The 21,415-nt window shown below is 42.9% G+C and overlaps 1 protein-coding gene across 2 annotated transcripts in view; it reads right to left on the bottom strand.

Annotated features, from left to right (window-relative positions):
* Positions 1 to 21,415, bottom strand: part of SRD5A2 (steroid 5 alpha-reductase 2) — a 229,142-nt gene that overhangs the window by 11,404 nt on the left and 196,323 nt on the right. For both annotated transcript variants that reach the window (XM_029593943.1, XM_029593944.1), the window contains one exon: positions 6,551 to 6,701. In XM_029593943.1, coding sequence (XP_029449803.1) covers positions 6,551 to 6,701 — 151 coding nt within the window. The remainder of the gene's footprint in view (positions 1 to 6,550; positions 6,702 to 21,415) is intronic.

The following is a 21,415-nucleotide window of genomic DNA, read 5'->3' as shown; positions in this document are numbered from 1 at the left end:
TGCATTAAGGGCTTATCGCATGCGTTAACGGCACTTTTCACATGCGAAAACGCCTTATAGCATTTTGATAAATGAGGGGGATAGAATGATGTTTACCATAGTTAATGGAGGCATTATCAGCGCTATAGCTCACCAAGTATTCTGCCTGGAGACTATTTTCTTCAAGTACTTTCAAACCTTTGTTTGCAATTCCATCTGACGTCTCATCATAGTCTTCATAAAAGTTAATTAGACAATCTGTTACACCATTTTCCATAGGAAAAAAATGTACAGATTTAGGGGTAGATTTTCAAAGGGATACGCGCGTACCCCCTGAAAACCTACCCCAAACTCCCCCTGCGCGGCCGAGCCTATTTTGCATAGGCTCGGCGGTGCGCACAAACCCCGGAACGCGCGTAAGTCCCGGGTCTTCGTAAAAGGGGCAGGGAGGGGCGTGTCCAGGGTCAGGGGGCGGTTCGGGGTGGGACCGGGGGCGTGGCGCTGGCCTGGGGGCATGGTCGAGGCCTCCGGACCAGCCCCCGGGTTGGGTGATGGTGCGCCAGCAGCCCACTGGCGCGCGCAGATTTACGCCTGCTTTCAGCAGGCGTAAATCTGCCAACAAAGGTAGGGAAGGGGTTTAGATAGGGCCGGGGGGGTGGGTTATGTAGGGGAAGGGAGGGGAAGGTGCGGGGGGGTGGAAAGAAAGTTCCTTCCGAGGCCGCTCCGATTTCGGAGCGGCCTCGGAGGGAACAGGCAGCGCGCGCCGGGCTCGGCATGCGCAAGTTGCACAAATGTGCACCCCCTTGCACGCGCCGTCCCTGGATTTTATAAGATATGCGCGTATCTTATAAAATCCAGCGTACTTTTGTTCGCGCCTGGTGCGCGAACAAAAGTATGTGCTCGCGCAAATTTATAAAATCTACCCCACTGGGAACATTTTTAAATCGCCCTTCTTAGACGCATCAGTTGAAACAGAGAATGGTTTGTCTTCGACTTCTAGTTCTTTCAGACCTAATTTCAAAGTGTGTGGTCCTAGAACTTTTTCAACTAATGACTCACTTTTAGTACGACCACAATGCATTTTTGTTTACTTATTTTAGAATCTTCAATAATCCTAGTAAGTAATTTGCTGCCACAAGCCTGAGAAGAATAGATGTATTGATGTTGCACACCATGATAAGTCATGGCACTGACCTGGTATTGTTCTGGAGTGTTGGGATTTGAAATAAAGTGGTGTAGTGTGTCAGAAAGCTTCTGTCTTTGAATACTTCCATTTGTTTCTCTCCAGTTGCATGCTTCCTTATTTCAGTAACTTCATCAGTTTTTATAGTAAATAAACAGTTGCAAGATTTACATCTGACCATTGAGGAGTCTCTACTAACTCTGGAAATACATGTTTTAAACTCAGGATTGTTTAACCAAACTTCTTGGAAAATACATGCTCATCTATTTTCTTTGGAGGTGTATCAGATGTAGATTCCATTTCTATGATTTTACCCAGATTTTATTAATGGGAAGCAGCAATGACACTACACTAAATGCAGCTAGAGGGAAGCTGAGTTCTTATAAGCAAGTGGCAAGGCAACAAGTTACCTGCTTTAAGTAAGAGACTGTATTAGTGGTCAACCAAATAAAATTGGTCAAGAATCAGTGGTATCAATGGCCACAAAGACAGCAGTATTATGAAAGAATAAATACTATAGCTTGGAATAGCATGGACAGTAAATAGAAGCAGGTCAAATTGAATGACCCGACTCCCTGAGATATAAAGAGGCTATTTCACTAGTCTGCAGTTGGCACTAGCGTGATGAAGATCACGTTGAGAATATGCTGATATTCCTAAAAGAATGAACACATGGCAATCAAAACAATTCTTTCCACACCTACCAATATAACTCACAGACAGAAATCTCACATTCTAATCTTGGCTTGCATGCAGGTCTGGCCCTGGTCCCATCCAACAACACAGATTTTCTTACAACTCAGTCTGAAATGTGATGAAAAAATAAATGACCTTTTATATTAGTCACACGAACTAGGCTTTTTGATGACAGACAGAATATAACAGAGGTGTCAAGTGGAATTCTTGAAGGAGCTGGCCAACCCCACAAAACGCCAGATACAGCAAATAAGTGCCTGTGTGAGCCACAGAAAAGGAAACCATAGGGCCCACATAGTCAGAAGAAGGCGCGTTGCTTGTGCTGGCAGATGGAAGAAGAGTTCCGTCAGCCTGTGTGGCCAGAAGAAGTGGAAGAGGCAGTGTCAACCCAAGCAGCTAGAGGAGAAAGCTGCTGCAGTTGGTAGGTTCAGGACACAAAGGTGCCAGTGGAGTCCATGCTCCCCCCACAGAGAGGTGAGGGTGTGGTCTTTCCCTCCACCGAGAAGGGACCTAGAGGAGTGGGCCCTCTCTCAATAAAGGAGTGCTTGGAGATAAAGTCCTGTCCTTTGAAAGTAGTTGGGACCAAAAGTCCAAGTTCCTGAGTCTTCAGGGAAAAAAGGAGTCTAGGGGCTCAAGATAGAAGACTTAATTCCTGCAAAGTTTCAGAAGCTTTGAAAACAGAGGATTGTCCTTGGTGGAAGTTTTGGAGATGAAGGCCCGAAGGTGCTTCTGCCTGAATAAAGGATCAGCAACAGGCTCCAGATTATCTGAAGTAGAGGACTGTTCTTTGCTGGAGTCAGAGGGGATACAGCCTTACAGATGGAAGACCTAAAGAGTTTTTAACTGAAAAAGGGAATCAGCCATAGGCTCATTTGAGAGTAAGAAGTGAAAGACGATACAGAGATAAGAAAAGAGCTGCATCCAGAACAGTTACCAAGATAAATCCCTGTTCAATACAAAAAACCTTTTTTTTTATTATTTTGAGCAGAAGCACTATACTCAGGTACAATCTAATAAAGACATGGGAACCTTGGTGGCCTGATATTTGGCCAGTGGCCTCATAGAAGCATTCAATGACGACAACCTTCGCATTTCTCCCCTGCCCGCCCAGGTAAAGGAGGAATTGACTAAAACATTACTAACATAATTTTCCCATACAACTCACCATTCAAAAAAAAAATAAAATTCTGGTGACATCTCAGTAACTGCAAGAGACTCACTGCACTACCAGGCACATTGAGAACTAATAAGCAATTCTGAAAAAAAACCAAAACCCAGGACATATATGGAAAATTTGTCATACCACAGCATCACTATTTCTCAGACCTCAAAGAGAAAATCTTTGAAAAGGCAGCACTGCAAATATTGCAACAGTCCATAAAATATCAGTTTATATCCTACCCGAAAAACATGAGAAACAGGAATGCCTCAGATCCCTACATGCTAGTGGGCAATGACGATGTCTCAATGGTCCCAAAATAACACCTCCTATCCTGCCCCATGCTCCACTTTTCCCCCTCTCTCTCCATACCTCTGCTCAGCAACACCCGTATCCCCTCCAACCCTCTCTCTTCCACCCAGGATCCATAATCCAATATCAAGGGTAGGCTGGGTGGAAGGACATACATGATCCTAGCCCTACAGAGTCAGTCTCTGGCAACGGGGTGAGAGGGATAAAGCCTTCACTGCCGCACTTGGCTTCCTGCACCCGCTAGCCTCTCAGCTGATTCTCTCCTGGCAGCTAGGTCCATGCTGAAAACCGGCTACTGGACAGAGGCACTCGACTGAGGGAGGGATCACCAGATATCACCTCAGGAGAACTGGTGCGTGATTAATCTATCTCCTCCTTTTCTTTTTTCTTTTTTAATTTTTTTTAAACACAAACAATTCCCAGTAGAAAGATGCATGTCCACCATCTGCTGGAGACGGAGAATACTGGTGAGCTGATGTCAGAGCAGGGGTATATAATACTATATATACCATGTCATCAGCTTTGTTACGTCTCCATCTGCTGGTAGAAGTACATAGCCCACTGGTCGTACATTAACCTGTCTGAATGCTGAGAAATAAAGAAATAATTAAAACAAAAATAAAGTTTTCTAATCTTTCTTGTCAGTCTGGATAATTATTTTGTTCTTTTTTGGGGGGGAAATAGGTCTTAGAGGTTGGGGATAGAGAATTGGGGGTAGGGGAAGAGAAGAGAAAGGATTTCAGGGGGGAAGGGTAATATGTGCCGGAACCACAATTTGACCTAGTGGTCTTCAAATCCAGTGGTATAGAAGCTTAGCACTGAGCCATGGGACTTGTTCAGAGCTAGTTTGCTTTTTGAGTTACCTTAGCTCTTTAGAAAGGAAACTAATTGGGCCTAATGGAAGCTGAGAGGTAAGCTAAAGAACCTGGAAAGATCCCATTAGGGAGTTGACCTCATCTGCATAAATTGCAGGAAGTCCATCAGTGGTTGCAAGATCACCATCTATGTATTCTAGCCAATTACATCTGAGTGATGTCTTCCTCTGAGCAGCAGCCAACCCATATGATAAAAGTCTGCAACTCAACATGTGAGTCAGTCAGCCCTTGATTGACTATGCATGCTGCTGGATCTGAAGTGACCTGATGCATAAACTTTGTACCAGATCATAGATAAGGAAGTTTAATGGAATTTTAATACCCCTTCTATAAAATGAACTGTAATAAGATTTTCTTGAAGTTAAAAGGGAAAACTAATTGCTTTTTATCTTTTGGTGTTTTGGTTATTTTGTTGCATATAAATTTCCTGCAATATTTATTTATTTATTTATGAACATTTGATATTTAAAACTCAGGGCCCTGAAATCAAGACTGGAGAACAAATTTCTTTGATTTTTGAAGAATTCAGCAACTTCTAATGTCTCCATACTGTTACCTATACCTCTTTCAATGACCATGCCCATCTGGACAAGGGGTGTGCGTTGCCACGTGTTATAGGAATAGGGGATAGAAAGGGGATCTTGGAAATAGAGAAAGGAGAAGTGGGATCTGGGAATATATGAGGGCAGGGAGAGTTGGGGAGGGAAGGGAGATGAGGGAGGAATGGGAAGGAGGAGGAGAAATAATGGAGATCCTGGATTGAGGAGGAGATCTTGGATCAGAAGGGAGGAAGGTACCACCCTCTCATATTGCTCTTTCCAATGCTGTTCCCGTCTCCCATTCACAACCCACCCCCACTCTGAACCCCTTACCCACCTTAAAACCCTCTTACCTGCTGACTCTGCCTGTTTCACCACCCCTTGTTCCCTGTGCTGATCTGGACTTACAGTTTCAAGGAGGGCAGGGGTGGCTGTGTTCTCTCTTCATCTGTTGACTGGGGTTAAAGTTTTGTGGTTTGAACCATGGAAGACATATAAGGTAGGTACTGTGTGGTTCAAAGTGCAACAATCTGACCTCAGGTATCAGAAAAAGAGGATGTGGGCTGAGGTACCAGGATGCTGTTGTCCTTCTAATGCCAAACTTGGATTGGTGCATGGTGGGGAGGGAGAAAGATATGCAATCACCACTTCCACTTCAATCTGGTCCTTACAGTTTCCCACAATTCCATGGAAAATAGGGAATTCTATGGCAATGGCCAGATTTTGCAGCGTTTGCTGTGGCTGTGGAATTGCAGAAGACTTGGGGCTCTGTTTATAATCTGGAGCCAGATAGTCATTCTAGCTTTATATAGTTGGTTAGGTTGAAAGAAGACTGTGGTCCATTGCATTCATCCTCTCTCCATTTGGTAAGGGGATTTTACTGCCTGTGTTACTGAGAACTAGGAATGTGTAGCCCAAAATTTTCAGTTCAGTTTGATTTTTCAATTTGGATTTTTATTTTCATTTTAAATTAATTTGGTTCATTTGCCAAACTGGAAAAAAGGCATTCAACAAGAAAAAAAAATGAACCAATTAAACAAAAAAGGACTCTGGTAACCCTGGCTTGACTTTTCCAGGCTAAAAAATTGCCTGTACCAGGGCCCAGGCCATGCCCAGTGCCAAGGTCCACAGTCCACCTGGTGATGTGGCCTAGGTCTGAGTCAGGGCTTCCAGTAGCTCCTGCCAATCCCAGTGCTTGAAAATGTTGTCATCTGCCTGGAGGATAGCACTGAAGTGACAGCTGGTACCATTTAGATATAGTGCCAGAAAAATGTATGGCCATACATTAAAATGGTGCCAGCCACACCCATGGAAGGCACAGAAGTGAGGTCACTTCAATGCCATCCTCCAGGCGGATGGTCTCATTTTTTAAGCATCAGAACCCAGGTAGGAGAAAGTGGAGGCCCCGGCCTGGGCATAGCCCTAGGATTTGATGCTGTAGCCCAGCCTGGTTGATGGGCCCAGGTTCCGGCCCTGGGACTATGTGCCAAGGCCCTGGCCTAGTTCTAGGCCCTGTCGCCGGGCCCGGGCAAATTTTGGCCAGGAAGGCCCAGACAGGGCTGCTGGAGGCCTGGGTTTTTTTTTTGTTTTTTTTTAAATGACATGAGTACAAAAAATACCCGAAAATTTTGGAGTATTTTCCTAGGAGACTATTTTTGGTTCATTCCATTCAGAATGAACCAAAAATGACCTCATTTGTTGTATTTTGGCATTCATTACAAATGAAAGCATATCCCTACTGAGAATATGTATGGACCTGCAGAAAGAAAAAAGATAGAAAAAAAATGAAGCCTCATGGCTTTGTTACCTGTGATGATGGTAAGCTCGTGGTCCAATTGAACATAGTGTGAAAAATGCAAACGAAAAGGCTGGCATTGTCCATGTTGCTATAGCATAGCCAAACCATTCCACAATCTCGCCCAAAAAGTTAGCTCCAGATACATAATTGAAGAGTCCTCCTGCATATTAAAGATTTTTAAAAAATCAGATAAATCCTTCCAGGTTTCAAGGAAGCAGTAACACTAGTCAATGTGCAGAAAAATAATGAGATCAGGAAAGAATTCCCTTCTTCAGGCCCAGAAATCTTCTACACCACAAGGTCCAGCTCTACAAATCTCTATGGGAAATCTAATAAAACAAGAAGGAAGGTAATCATCATGGAATGCCAGTTTTGCAAAGTCCATACTTCTTTAAGTTTACCATGTAGAAATACTTACAGTACCTGATTGTAATCCACTTTGAAGTGTTGAAAAGCAGAATATCAATCAAATACATAAATAGAAATAGCAATTGACTAATAGAATAGCAATTCTTATCCAGGTACTTCCATTTCAGGTTTCTATAAAAGCTTTCTATTAGAATTCATGTAAATATGAAATGAGTCAATCTTACCATGGCGTTCAGATAATTGGCTGAGAATTGAATGCTAATTATTTTGTCTTTTGACCGCTGTATGCTAGATTGCAAAATGAAATAGACTTCTGAAATATAAATCTAGCTAAAAGGATTTGCATTGATTTTACTCATATGAGGTCTAATTATTCTAAACTCCATTTGATTAATTGATCTGTAGTAGGTGTTCTCCAAAGACAGCAGATTAATCAGTCACACAAGTGAATGGCATCAACCAACAGCATATAAAGAATACAATTCCAGATAGGAAGGAGGGAAGATATGTATGACTGGGTATCCTTCTATCCTCACCCATTACTGGTAAGCAACTTTGCTTTCTCTAAAGACAATCAGGATGACCAATCACATATGTGGGAATCCCTAGCTAAGGGTTGCCTCCAACAAAAAAAGAGGAAAATAAAACAAACCTGCCAATGGGCAGAGAACATATTTTTGTTGGATAAAATCCATTTTCTGTTAGATACAATATACATTTTTAAACAAGGAAGGTAACCCAAAATATTAAAATGGATCTTGGGAAGGAGATGGAATTGGATTTTAACTATCAAATAGACCCTGGGAGTCCTGACACACCTCCCATGAGAAGCCCAGAGAAGGGGGCAGCGAAGAACCCTGAGGGAGGATGACACAGACTGCCCAGGAGGAGGCAGCATGGAGTGGCCAGCGGGCTGCTGCATCAATCAGTCAGAAGGAGGCACTACAGGAGGTCCTGAGGAAGACCCTGTAGCGTGCCCAAGCACTGCTGGGAGCAGAGAGCCAATTCCTTTGAGAAGCTCAGTGAGGAAGGGCATGAGGAGTCCAGCGAGAGAGGACATTAGGTACCAAGTGAAATATGACAGAGAGCCCAGAGGGTGACACTGTGGAGACCCCAATGAGTGAGGCTATGCAACAGTTTACAGATGAGGAAACTTCGAAGAGCCCAGGGGGAGGTGCTGCTCCATGATTTTCTGGTCATAAAATTACACAAATTTAGAGAGCCAAATTGAATATATCAAACATACAAAATTTATTTAAACCAACCCAAATATAGACAATAAAAACTAAGCTAGCACACTCACGCATTCATACCCACACATTAAAAAATATGTTTTTGAGATATCACGTACAAATGTAATCTCTTGCTACAAATACATTGCACATATATACTTTCTTTACAAACAATCAATAATGCATATCTCATATATTGCCATGATTTTTTTAAGCTGAGATGTTTAATTCCTAATGTCCGACAAAACAGGTGGGTTAGTGAAATCTTTAGTTGGTGTCTATTATGTTTTGGTCAGAATAAAAGAGGATTGGAGTGGTTTGTTTTAATGACAACTACATTGGTGCTTTAAAAAGATAATTGACAAGTTTGTCTAATTACTAGTGTTCGTTCTATATAAAGTTGTTTGGATAAGCATGACTTTCATACATCAGCGGGTGACGACGTGGTACGTCACCTCCGGTCTGAACGTGAGTATTGGAAGGTCTCTTGTGTATTGAAGTAGTTGGTGGTTAATGGTAAGTGAGTTTCTCATGTTTAAGGATAACTTTTTGGGTTATATCGTTACAGAATATGTTTTCTTGAGAGCATAGGTCGGTGTGTCTTATAATGTACTCAGAAAGGTATTGAAGTTAGTACCGGTTTGTAACATTTAACGGGAATACCAAAGGACACGCCGCTATAAAGGAAGTGTTTGAATTGATGGCCTCAATGTATTGAAAGTATTGCGATGGATGGCATTTATAAGAAGTTATTGAAGTGAAACATATGGATGATTTATAATTTAAGGTAGGTATGGCCGCTATACATTTGACCTGAGTTTTTCAGGGGTTCAGTATAGGTGAAATAGGAGAAGGAAAATTGTGTTTCCTGTTGTTTGATTGTAAACTGCTTGGTTAAAGTGTAGGGTTATAAGGAAAATGGAGATATTTTTTAAATTAAGGTTGGTGATGGTGAAATAGGTAGGGTTTTAATGTTAAAAAAGTCTGTAATTAGAAAAGAAAAAAATGAAGAGAGATATTTGGTTGGTAGTGGGTGATGATGATTTTGAGATTGAATTTGCGGGTAATTCCTGTGATATTGATTTATTGCAGTGCGGTAGCATATGTAAAATATGTGAATTATATCGGTCCCTGAGGAAGCCCCTCGTGTGAGGAGTGAAACGAAGAGATCTTTGATCTACTTTTGTCAGACATTAGGAATTAAACATCTCAGCTTAAAAAAATCATGGCAATATATGAGATATGCATTATTGATTGTTTGTAAAGAAAGTATATATGTGCAATGTATTTGTAGCAAGAGATTACATTTGTACGTGATATCTCAAAAACATATTTTTTAATGTGTGGGTATGAATGCGTGAGTGTGCTAGCTTAGTTTTTATTGTCTATATAGGTTTATATTTGGGTTGGTTTAAATAAATTTTGTATGTTTGATATATTCAATTTGGCTCTCTAAATTTGTGTAATTTTATGACAAGATTATAGAGAGTTGTACTTAACGCACCCTTTGTGTAATTATATACCATGATTTTCTGGGCCAGTCCAGGAATGGCCTGACGAGCTGAAGCCTCTGCCGGGTCCATGGCCTTGGTATTCTGTTGCAAATCCAGAGGTGGACCCCGTTCCAAGGTAAAGTTAGTGCTACCAAAGAGAGAGTCAATCCTCTCTGGTACCTACTATCGGAGGGCAAGGCTTTGAAGGTTCAGCAGTCGAATGAAGACCGCCCTGGAAGCTCGTGGTTCCCCCAGGAGGAGCCCGTAGGAACCCGGCTGCTGGGACTTAGGAGACTCCCTCAAGACTGAAGATTGGTCTGGATGCAGGCACCTCCTGCAGGTCGTGGATTCCAGATGGCTGGCACCTCCAGCAGGTCGAGTCAGTCCAGGAGTAGAAGCCGAAGAGTGGTCAGAAGCCGTTCCGAGGGTCGAAGCCAGGAGAAGGGGCCGCAGCCAGTCCAGAAGCAAGCCAGGAGAATGGTCTGCAGCCAGTCCAGGGTCAAGCCAAATGAAGAACGACAGCCGGTCCAAAGGTCAGAAGCCAAGAATCAATCCAACGAGGAAGGAGAACAGAAGCGAGCCGAAGACCAAGAACGAAGACCAGGAGCACCAGCACTGAATCCCAAACCAGAAGCCTCAATACCAAGGCAAGGTCTGAGGAGCAGACCTTGCCTTAAATACCCAAGGCGAGGGAGGAGTCCCAGGAAGGAGCCACGACACTTCCTGTCGTGACCCCTTTAAATCTATTCTTCACTCATGCGCGTGGCTCTTAGTCAGCCAGAAGGGGGAGGAGTCATCCCGGCCAAGCAGGAACCTGTGGCCGGCCTCAGCAGTGGCCATGGCTGTGGGGAAAGCATTGAAGGAGGCTGCCTGCTCCAGCAGGAGCCTCTGAGTTTACCCGACGCAGCGAGTAAGTACTTGGTCCCGGCCGCGGACTGCTGCAGCCGGCGGCCATGACAGTCGGCCCCGGTCGCGGCTTGCCGCAGCCGATGGCCATAACACAGAGAATGGGGAATAAAGGTCTGAGCCTAGCTAGGATCAGCAGACCAGGCCCAGATCTCCAGCAGGAAGGTAGCTCCTGTATAACATTGTTGTCCAAACACTGAGCTGAAACAAAGCTGAACTGTGAGTAATTAAGTACACTGTTCTGAAGGGAAGACAATCTACTGTTGTGCATGTGTGAAGCTGTAATAAAGACTAAATGTTTTAAGAAAGGCTGGATTCAGACTAGTTTGTCTGTGGGAATCACCGCTTGTTCCCACAGCCTCTTAAGGTTGTTCCATGAGAGATGTCCAAATTGAACACCTTTAGCATCTGTACACGGGAAGAGTGATTCTGTTCTTCCTTGCTTTTTCAAGTAGAACATGACTACCTGATTTGTATTAGAACAATTTTGTTGGCTACCTGATCTCTTAAGCCCATTACAGTATTCATCACAGCCAGTAGCTCCAGAAAATTGATGTGATATAATTGTTCCTGAGCAAATCAAGGGCCCAGGATGAAAAGCTTCCCAGTCCAAGTTGGAACAACAATTTTGTATGGTGTAATTAAGAAAGGTAACCCAAGATCTGATTGGTATGGGAAATCCACCATGATGGGAAGTTTGAGCTGTCCTGTGACATTACTATACTCCTGAAATCCTTGAGTAACTTGATTCCACTGGGACTTGATGTCCATTGGGCTTGTCTTATATGGATATGTCCAATCACCCAGGCAAGTGAAGAAAATTAAATCACAAAAATAAAAAATTCAACTTTTAAATTAGTGAACCTTAAAAGGTAGAGGTTGCTTCAGTCAGAAGGGATCTGAGGATCATCAGTATCTAGAGGAGGGAAGACTTACAGCCATCCAGAGGCGAGGAAGGAGAACATAAGAGCATGCTATACTGGGTCAGACCAAGAGTCCATCCAGCCCAGCATCCTGTTTCCAACAGTGGCCAATCCAGGCCATAAGAACTGGGCAAGTACCCAAAAACTAAGTCTAGTCCATGTTACTGTTGCTAATAATAGCAGTGGCTATTTTCTAAGTCAACTTAATTAATAGCAGGTAATGGACTTCTCCAATAACTTTTTTAAACACAGCTACACTAACTGCACTAACCACATCCTCTGGCAACAAATTCTAGAGTTTAATTATGCGTTGAGTGAAAAAGAATGTTCTCCGATTAGCTTTAAATGTGCCACATGCTAACTTCATGGAGTGCCCCCTAGTCTTTCTATTATCTGAAAGAGTAAATAACCGATTCACATTTACCCATTCTAGACCTCTCATGATTTTAAACACCTCTATCATATTCCCCTCAGCCATCTCTTCTCCAAGCTGAAAAGTCCAAACCTCTTTAGTCTTTCCTGATAGGGGAGCTGTTCCATTCCCTTTATCATTTTGTCGCCCTTCTCTGTACCTTCTCCATTGCAACTATATCTTTTTTGAGATGCAGCGACCCGAACTGTACACAATATTCAAGGTGCAGTCTCACCATGGAGCGATACAGATGCATTATGACATTTTTCGTTTTATTCACCATTCCCTTTCTAATAATTCCCAACTTTCTGTTGCTTTTTTGACTGCCGCAGCACACTGAACCGACGATTTCAATGTGTTATCTACTATGGCGCCTAGATCTCTTTCTTGGGTGGTAGCTCCTAAAATGGAACCTAACATTGTGTAACTATAGCATGGGTTATTTTTCCCTATATGCATCACCTTGCACTTATCCACATTAAATTTCATCTGTAATTTCAATGCCCAATTTTCCAGTCTCACAAGTTCTTCCTGCAATTTATCACTATCTGCTTGTGATTTAACTACTCTGAACAATTTTGTATCATCTGCAAATTTGATTACCTCAGTCGTTGTATTTCTTTCCAGATCATTTATAAATATATTGTAAATATAAATATACTTTGTCAAGTGCCTTCTGAAAATCCAAATACATACACTACATCTACCAGTTCACCTTTATCTACATGTTTATTAACTCCTTCAAAAAAGTGAAGCAGATTTGTGAGGCAAGACTTGCTTGGGTAAAGCCATGCTGACTTTGTTGCATTAAACCATTTCTTTCTATATGTTCTGTGATTTTGATATTTAGAACACTTTCCACTATTTTTCCTGGCACTGACGTCAGGCTAACCAGTCTGTAGTTTCCCGGATCGCCCATGGAGCCCTTTTAAAATATTGGGGTTATATTAGCCACCCTCCAGTCTCCAGGTACAATGGATGATTTTAATGATAGGTTACAAATTTTTACTAATAGGTCTGAAATTTCATTTTTGAGTTCTTTCAGAACCCTGGGGTGTATACCATCCGGTCCAGGTGATTTACTACTCTTCAGTTTGTCAATCAGGCCTACCACATCTTCTAGGTTCACCGTGATTTGGTTCAGTCCATCTGAATCATTATCCATGAAAACCTTCTCCGGTACAGGTACCTTCCCAACATCCTCTTCATTAAACACCGAAGCAAAGAAATCATTTAATCTTTCCGCTATGGCCTTATCTTCTCTAAGTGCCTCCTTAACCCCTCAATCATCTAATGGTCCAACTGACTCCCTCACAGGCTTTCTGCTTCGGATATATTTTAAAACGTTTTTACTGTGAGTTTTTGCCTCTGTGGCCAACTTCTTTTCAAATTCTCTCTTAGCCTGTCTTATCAATGTCTTACATTTAACTTGCCAACGCTTATGCATTATCCTATTTTCTTCTGTTGGATCCTTCTTCCAATTTTTGAATAAAGATCTTTTGGCTAAGATAGCCTCTTTCACCTCACCTTTTAACTATGCCGGTAATCGTTTTGCCTTCTTTCCACTTTTCTTAATGTGTGGAATACATGTGAACTGTGCTTTTAGGATTGTATTTTGTTTTGTTTTGGACTTTGGTTGTTCCCTGTAAATAAACTGCACAAAAGGAAATAGCCATAGTCTGCCTCCTTGTTCCTTCTGGCTGTTTCCAAGCCGCTATCGTACAAGTTACCACATATAGTGGTAGTAGTGGGATTTCTACCACTATATGTGGAGCCCACAGCCATAGCAGCAGAGAAAAGAAAAACCCTGCAGAGTTTTTCTCTTTCCTGTGGCCTCCCAGTTCCACTCAACCAGCTGAAGCTACAACAGGACAAGGGGGTAGCCCGCCTGTACAGTCAGGGTTCAAGCAGTGAGTCAGAACTGGATAAGCCAACAGGTATTTTTTTGTTTTTTCCCCCTCTCCTTCTCCAGAGAGCTAGTCAGTTTTGAGACAGCTCGGAAAGCAGGGAAGATGGAGCAAGTGATCCAAGACCTTGCTACAGGGCAGCAGCAACTGCAGAACGCCCTGCAAACTCAAACTGACCAGCAACAGATGCTGTGAGAACTTATGCAACAAAACATAGTACTGACTCAGGTAACACAGGCCGTGCAGACTGTTTTATCCAGGCCCTCAGTCTGATTCATTATGGCAATTTCCTATGTTTTTATTCCAGTGTAAAATCAGAACTGGTTTGAAATCAGGATTTCTGCATAGCTTCCAAGCAAAACAGCTTGCAGGATATGGCACATTGGTTAGGCAGAGTTCCAGTAAAGATCTAGCTGCAGCCTAAAGGTTGGAGTAGCTCACACCTCTGAAATCTTTCTCTTTCCAGCACTGTATACAAAAACTCATAAAAATAAAATTATTGCACTAACTAACCAGCAGCAGGTGCTATGAGAACAGCTTATACAGCAAAACACAGTGCTGTCTCAGGTAGCACAGGCTGTGCAGACCAGGCCACCTGCCTTATTGCCAGTCGTACTTAAGATAGCCCCAGGATAAGACCTCAATTGTTTCCTGAAGAATTTTGAATGGACTGCTCGACTGGCAGGCTGGCCAGAAGACAGCTGAATGATTTATCTAGTAATCTATTCACCAGAAGTAGTCAAGAGGCCTTCCAAACCACCAATCCAAAAGGGAAGGCCACATATCAGGAAGTCAAAGCAGCCACCTTAGAGAGAGTGAGACTCAGCCCAGAAGTCTACCAACAGCAATTTTGTAAAGGAGTCCTTCAACCCGAGGAGAGCCTGTGGAACCTTTTCCACCAGCTTAAGAATGTGGCTTGGATATGGCTCCACTCGGAAGGGAAAACTGGGGTGGAGGTAGCCAATGTGGTTTTACTGGAACAATTCCTAGATGGCCTAGAACACCCTATGCAGCAGTGGGTATGCAGATGCCTGAATCTTACACTAGAGATGGTGTTGGAAATGGCAGAGGCTTATTATCAAGTTCAGTCCATCACTGACTTGCCATTGGCTCAGGGAAGATAACCTGACCAAGATAGAGGATGCCAGAGTCCTAAGAATAGGAAGCCACAACAGCCAGTTGAGACAGATGGCTTGACTTCTCTTCAACTGCAAAACCCATGGAACTGCCATGTTTCAGATGTGGGGAGAGAGGCCATTTTGCACAGAACTGTCTCCACAGGGAAGATGAGCCAATAGACGTTAATGCTATGGCCCTACACATTTGTAATTTTGTGGATCTCTCCATCTGGGGAGTCTCTACATTTGTGGTTGTGGTTGAGCAAGATAGCATTCCTACCCAGGCATTGGTAGACTCTGGGAGTGTAAAAACACTCATTCAAAGAGAATTAGAGAAGCAGGTACAGACTGACTTCAACAGAGTCATGACCCTGTGCTATTGTTTGTAAGGATTTTGGGTGGACCCCTGGACTCTGTGGCAGATGACCACGCCCACAGGGGAAGAACCCGTGAGGGGCCTCAGGTCAGGCTCAGCTTAGGACACACACACAGTTTAGATCTTTTATTAGACAGTGATGGTGAGCCACCAGAGGTGGTGATAGTGAGCTGGAATGTAGCCCGGCTGGGCTTGTAGTCTCTCAGGCTCTGGAACAGCGATCCCACAATGGCTGTGCTGTATTGGAGAGAAACTGATATCGTGAGTAGCAGCAGTGAATGCAGAGTTCAGCAGCAGTCTCTCAGTATGGAGCACAGGAGCTGAAGTAAAGTCAGGCCCTCGAGGAGTGAGTACCTGGTTCCAGGGAACAGCTCTGAGAGAGATAGATGGTAACTCACAGATGGTATAGGCAGCGGTATCTTCCAGGCAGAAGTGAAGTCCAGGTAGTGAGTCCAGGAAAATGGCCCTCGAGGAGCGAGTACCGGTTCCAGACAGCGACCTAAAAGAGAAAAGAGAGAGAGGCCCCCGAGGAGTGGGTACCCCAATAGAGTAGTCCAAGTGGAGGCAGAGTAGCTAGGTTCAGAGAGCGAATCCCATCCGAAAGTGAAACCCAACCCTTGATAACTCGTAAGCTAGCAATTGTGTAGGCTATTTGTATCCTGGATGCATGACATCATCGCAGGGGGACGCCCCTGAGGTTCGCGCCACTGAAGGTACTCGAGGCAGGGACGCATGGCGTGCGTGCGCTTAGGCAGCTGAACAGCATGGCGGGAGGCAGCGCCCATGCTGGTCCGGGGACACCGGAGAGGATGGCAGGAAGACACATGGCAGCCAAACATCCGTCAACCACAGGAGGAGTCGCCAAAGAGGTAAGGAGGGCGGAGTGGAGACATCGGGCAGCGATGGTCACAACACCCTGGCATGCATCTATGGGGACCAACAGCAATATCCAATAAGCCAGGTACAGCTGAAGACCCCAGTTAGCCATGACATGGTTTCTAGGTCCCTGTACCTCAAACACAGAAATATGAAAATCAGTAACACCTGAACCATTTTGGACCTCTGAAATGACCAGTGCTGTCATGCTGCTTCTAGTTTAATTATTTATTTTATATTCTTAAAAAGAATACTTTTTTTTCCTCTTCTTTCTCAGAACACCTGTAGCTGTTAGACCTGGGAAAATAACCAGCACATTGTTAAGATAAGAAACAGAGAATGCCCTTCATTATGATGTATTCTAGCTTGGCAAAGTTCTCAGAGTTTGTCTTAACACCGAACTCTAGATAAATGATGATGTATTTTGACCTTCTGCAATTAGTATAGATATTTGTCTATTTTAAATAGTATTTAACATATTTAATCATTAGGAGTTTTAGATGCTCAATGTCTATGGTACTTTGACATTTCTTTATCTGTACTCAGGTGCTCTTCAAGGTGTCTCAACAAAGCACATCTGATGTACGGATCAAAGAATTGTTATAGCTACATTTTCCTGGACATGTAACCTGACTTATATATGTAATTAAGTAATTAGAACACATGAGGCCAGATGTCTCAGATAGTTTAACTTGACTTATATTGAAATAGAATTAGTATAAGCCATAAAAGTCAGCAAGAGAAAGGGTATATATACCGTGACATCAAGATGCTCGAGGCTGCTGTTCTATACAGAGTATGACATGCCTGAGACCCTAGCAGATTTAACTCATATTTAGTAAGAAACCATTTATATTTTTCTATATCTATAATATGCCTTGATCAATTAAATACTTTCCTCATGTAAAATAAAAATTATATTCTTCTTTTTTAAGAATGTATATCAGACTGAGTTATTGAGTGGCTTTTATCTCATAAATAATTAACTGAGCTCAAAATGATGCATCAACGCTAAGGAGCACTGATGTGTTAAAATTCCATGTCACATAAAGTTAAGATAAAAGAGAGTAAGCTTTAAGGGAACTCCATACTAATGTCTTTATTACTTAGAATTACCTATCAGAGCAGAACTGAGACAGACTGGCACCCCAGATGGGATCACTCAATACTCAGACAAAGTTAAAATTTTAAAGGATCTCTTTTTCTTAAACTTAGGTACCTAGAAAGGGTAGAGTTAAGCCCTACATAATAGTTCAACAATTCAGGGTTAGCTGGCATTTCAACTGGAAATCACTGCACGAGGCTATCCAATTTTAGGTGATCAAGAAAATGCTACTTTGAGAATTCAGCATGGGGGATGGGGAGCAAGTGGTATTTGACTATTGAAATATGTTCTCAAGAAACTGCTCAGTAGCCCCTTGTCCAATTACTAATATCTACTTGGAGAATAGTAGATAGAGAAGTAAATAGACATGATTCTATAATTATTACTACTATAGCACTAACTGTATCAGGCTGGAAAGGAGGAGCATTAGATTTTCCTGCCTCAATTAACAGACATGGACTGGTTGCTAGTGAACCTTGGATTCCAGGAGATCCTGTTTCAGAAGGGCACTCCCCATTTACAGCAGTTGAGGTGGCTAATTTAAATGCTAATCAGTGTAGAACTGAAATAGCATTAATGAGAAGTATTATATGAGATATGATGAGATCTGTATTCTGTAGTAGGAGCAGCCACTGTAAGACCTACTGCTGCATCGGCTGCAATTGCTATATTACCTATCACTCAGATAAGGGTAGTTATTGGATCAACACCCACTAATATTAGGGATATTGCGGTATGGCTAGGCAGTAAGATTGCTGGAATTGAAGGTGTGGCGAGTGTTAATAATCCTGACACCAGACAGAGAATAATTAATGCACTGGTACCCAGCTCATGTGCACTGACTCCGTTAGGAAAAGCTACATGGGAAACATCTATTTCAGCCCTATATACAAAGTCAATGGGTGTAGTCCCTGTTTCCAGGCTTGAGGACACCCTAAGAACAATATATCAGAAGAATGGGCTAGGCATATCCTTTAAGATGGGCCTAATGTTTACCCAAGGAAGTTTTGGGATGGTTTGGGATATACTGAGAAGTATAATAGCTTCTCCACATCTGGTGGCAGAAATGAACAGGAGATTCAAGGAATATGCCACAGATGCAGAAAAAGCAGGACACATAGAACATATATTGTCAGAAATATTTCACATTTTTGGCCTTGATCCTTTGGGTCGTTCCCATGGCAAGGGTCCTGGGGAGGAACCAGGATCTAGGGGGCATAATAATCAACCCAGAAGGTGAGTTCAGTGGCAAGGAGTGAAGCTAGAGGTGTTATATGACCAACAGACCAGGTCTAGAGACTGGCCCCAGGAGATTAAACCACAAGGAGAGAGTACATCTGAAATGAAACCCTCACCAAGGTATGATCGTCATCCTAGGGTATATGTCCCCCCAGCGATATGGAGTTGATCCTGGGTACCAAACTCCATCATACAGGTGATATTCAGATAATCGTCTCCTGGGAACCCAAACGAGATTTCAACAGCCCGCTTCTACTGGTCCAAATCAAACCAAACCATTCCCGAAGATAGGTCCGAAAACAGGTACACAGGGAAGTACTGGTCCCAAAACTACTGTAAAGGTTCAGAAAATTAAAACTACACCAGAAAAGACTATTAGTGAAGAATAATAGATTGTGACATGAACAGGCTTATGTGTAAATATGGGAACCATTCAGTTTTGGGACATTATGATACAATGGCAGAAATTACTGGTTTTCCCTGACATTGGCTAGAAGAGGATACCCCAGTAGCTCAGTGGAATATTACAACCATACATAGGACACAATTGACAGTTATCTATTTGGTCATGTGTCACCTAGATGGAAGAAAGAGGGACAAGTGATAGGTATAGATGAAGAAGAACCTAATATTTCCTATCAAGATGTTCCATAGTACAAGATACAAAAGGAACCTGTGCTACAACTCACTACCTAAATTAATTTTGAAGAACAAATTAAAAGACTGATTGATAACTCTGATTTTTCCCCTGATGATATGCAAAAATTGAAAGAACTGTTATACCAATATATGAACTTGTGGCAGTCCTGGGAGAATAAGGTAGGACATCATAAGATTGAACCTATACATATAGCTACATGCACAGAGATACTTAAGAGACAGAAGCAATTTAAAGTTACTTTACTGAGTTAGAAAGGAATGTGTGGAAGGGGTATTGATATAACAACTCCTAGATCCCAAACAATATCACCATAAGGTTGTGCAACTAGTTCACAGCCACGTTCTAGGGAGTCAGCTGGGAGAGGAAAAGACCAGAGAAAAAAATTTGGCACAGTTCTATTGGCTGGGCTTACATAAACAGATCCAGTTGTATTGCTGGTCCTGACCTACCTGCCAACTCACAAAGTCTGCTGGTGTACAGGTGGCACCTCTCATACCAATGCCCATAACTGAGACCCCTTTCAAAAGGGTGGGCATGGTTCTTGTGGGGCCTCTAGAGAGATCTACTCAGGGAAATAAGTACATCCTCACCATTCTGGAGTATGCCACACGATATCCGGAAGCAGTACCGCTACAGAATATGAAAATCCCAATGGTGGCAGCTGCCCTAATGGAGGTATTTTCATGACAGTCTGCCCAAGGATATCCTGATGGATCAGGATCCCCATTTGTTTCCAAGGTAATAAAACAACTTTGCATCTTCTGCAAGGTAAAAACTCTACATCTTCGGTGCATCAACTGCAGACTGATGGCCTCATTGGGCGCTTCAATCAGATGCTCAAACAAACGTTGAGCAAATTTGTGGCTGAGGATGGCAATAATTGAGACTCATTGCCACCTATGTGCTGTTCACAATCTGAGAAGTGCCACAGAGCTTGATAGGTTTTCCCCTTCTGAGTTGCTATATAGGAGGAGACTGAGAGGACTCTTGGTCATAACTCACAAGACTTGGTAAGGTGAAAGGAACACCAGGAAGAATCTCGTTGACTATGTTCTCCAAGTTCAGGATTTCCTAAAAAAGGCTAGGGAGGCAGCCTGCCTATGCCTAGAGAAGGCTCAGGCTACCTAAGTCCAAGGTTACAATTGTCTTACAGACCAAAGAGTATTCTAGCCAGGGGACCGCGTCCTTGTCCTCCTCCAATCTTTAGAAAGCAAGTTGATAAGCCATTATGAAGGACCCTATGAAGTTCTGAGAAAACAGGACCTGGGATTACAAAACAGCCCAACTAGATAAATGAAAGAAAACTCAAACTACCACATAAACTTTCTGAAGAAGTGGGTTGCACAGGAGTGCGGAGTGGTGCAAGAAGGAGATTTTGGTTCAGAGGTTGGACCTAAAGTGGACCAAACCCAGATTTCTTTCAGAAAGCAGCTGTCCACTGCACAGACAGATGACATAAAGCAGGCGGCGGAGCAAAACAAGGAGATCTTGCAAACCTACCAGGTTGTACTCACCTGGTACAGCATGAAATCATTACGCTTCCTGGAGTTGTGGTACGGCAACGATCCTATTGGATTTCCGAGGCAAGACTTGCACCATTGAATCTGAAGTGAAGGAGATATTCTGGTTTGTGGTTATAGAGGAGTCTAACAGTGATTGGTCCTCACCAATAGTGTTGGTGCTGAAGCCAGATTGGAGCATAAGGTTCTGCATTGACTTTAAAAAGGTCAAAGAGGTCTCAAAATTCAATACATACTCAAAGCTACAAGTGGATGAACTGAACGTCTGGGATGAGCCCAGTTCATCTCTACTCCGGACTTACAAAAGGCTACTGGCAGGTACCTCTCACACCAGCGGCAAAGAAGAAGACTGTATTTTTGACATCAGTGAGACTTTTCCAGTTTACCGTCCTCTCATTTGGACTCCATGGTGCCCCCACAGTGTTTCAACACTTAGTTGACTGTCTGTTCCACTCGCATTAAGGGTATGCAGCTGCTTACTTGGATGAAATTATGGTGTACAGCCCAAACTGGAAGACACATTTAAGCCAACTCCAGGCTGTGCTATCCAGTCTGAGGAAATCAGGACTGAATACCAAGCCTAAGAAGTGCCTATTGGGAGGGCAAGAAGTCCAGTATCTCTGCTACACCATAGGAAAGGGCAAGGTTCATCTGCAGACTTGGAAGACTGAAGCAATCACCAGGGTGCCAGTCCCACAAACAAAAATAAAAGTCAGAGCATTCCTAGGCCTTATGGG

The sequence above is a fragment of the Rhinatrema bivittatum genome, chromosome 3, assembly GCF_901001135.1.
Source record: "Rhinatrema bivittatum chromosome 3, aRhiBiv1.1, whole genome shotgun sequence".
Classification (NCBI taxonomy): domain Eukaryota; kingdom Metazoa; phylum Chordata; class Amphibia; order Gymnophiona; family Rhinatrematidae; genus Rhinatrema; species Rhinatrema bivittatum.
The sequence above is the reverse complement of the archived record's forward strand: the minus strand, read 5'-3'. Positions and strand labels throughout refer to the sequence as shown.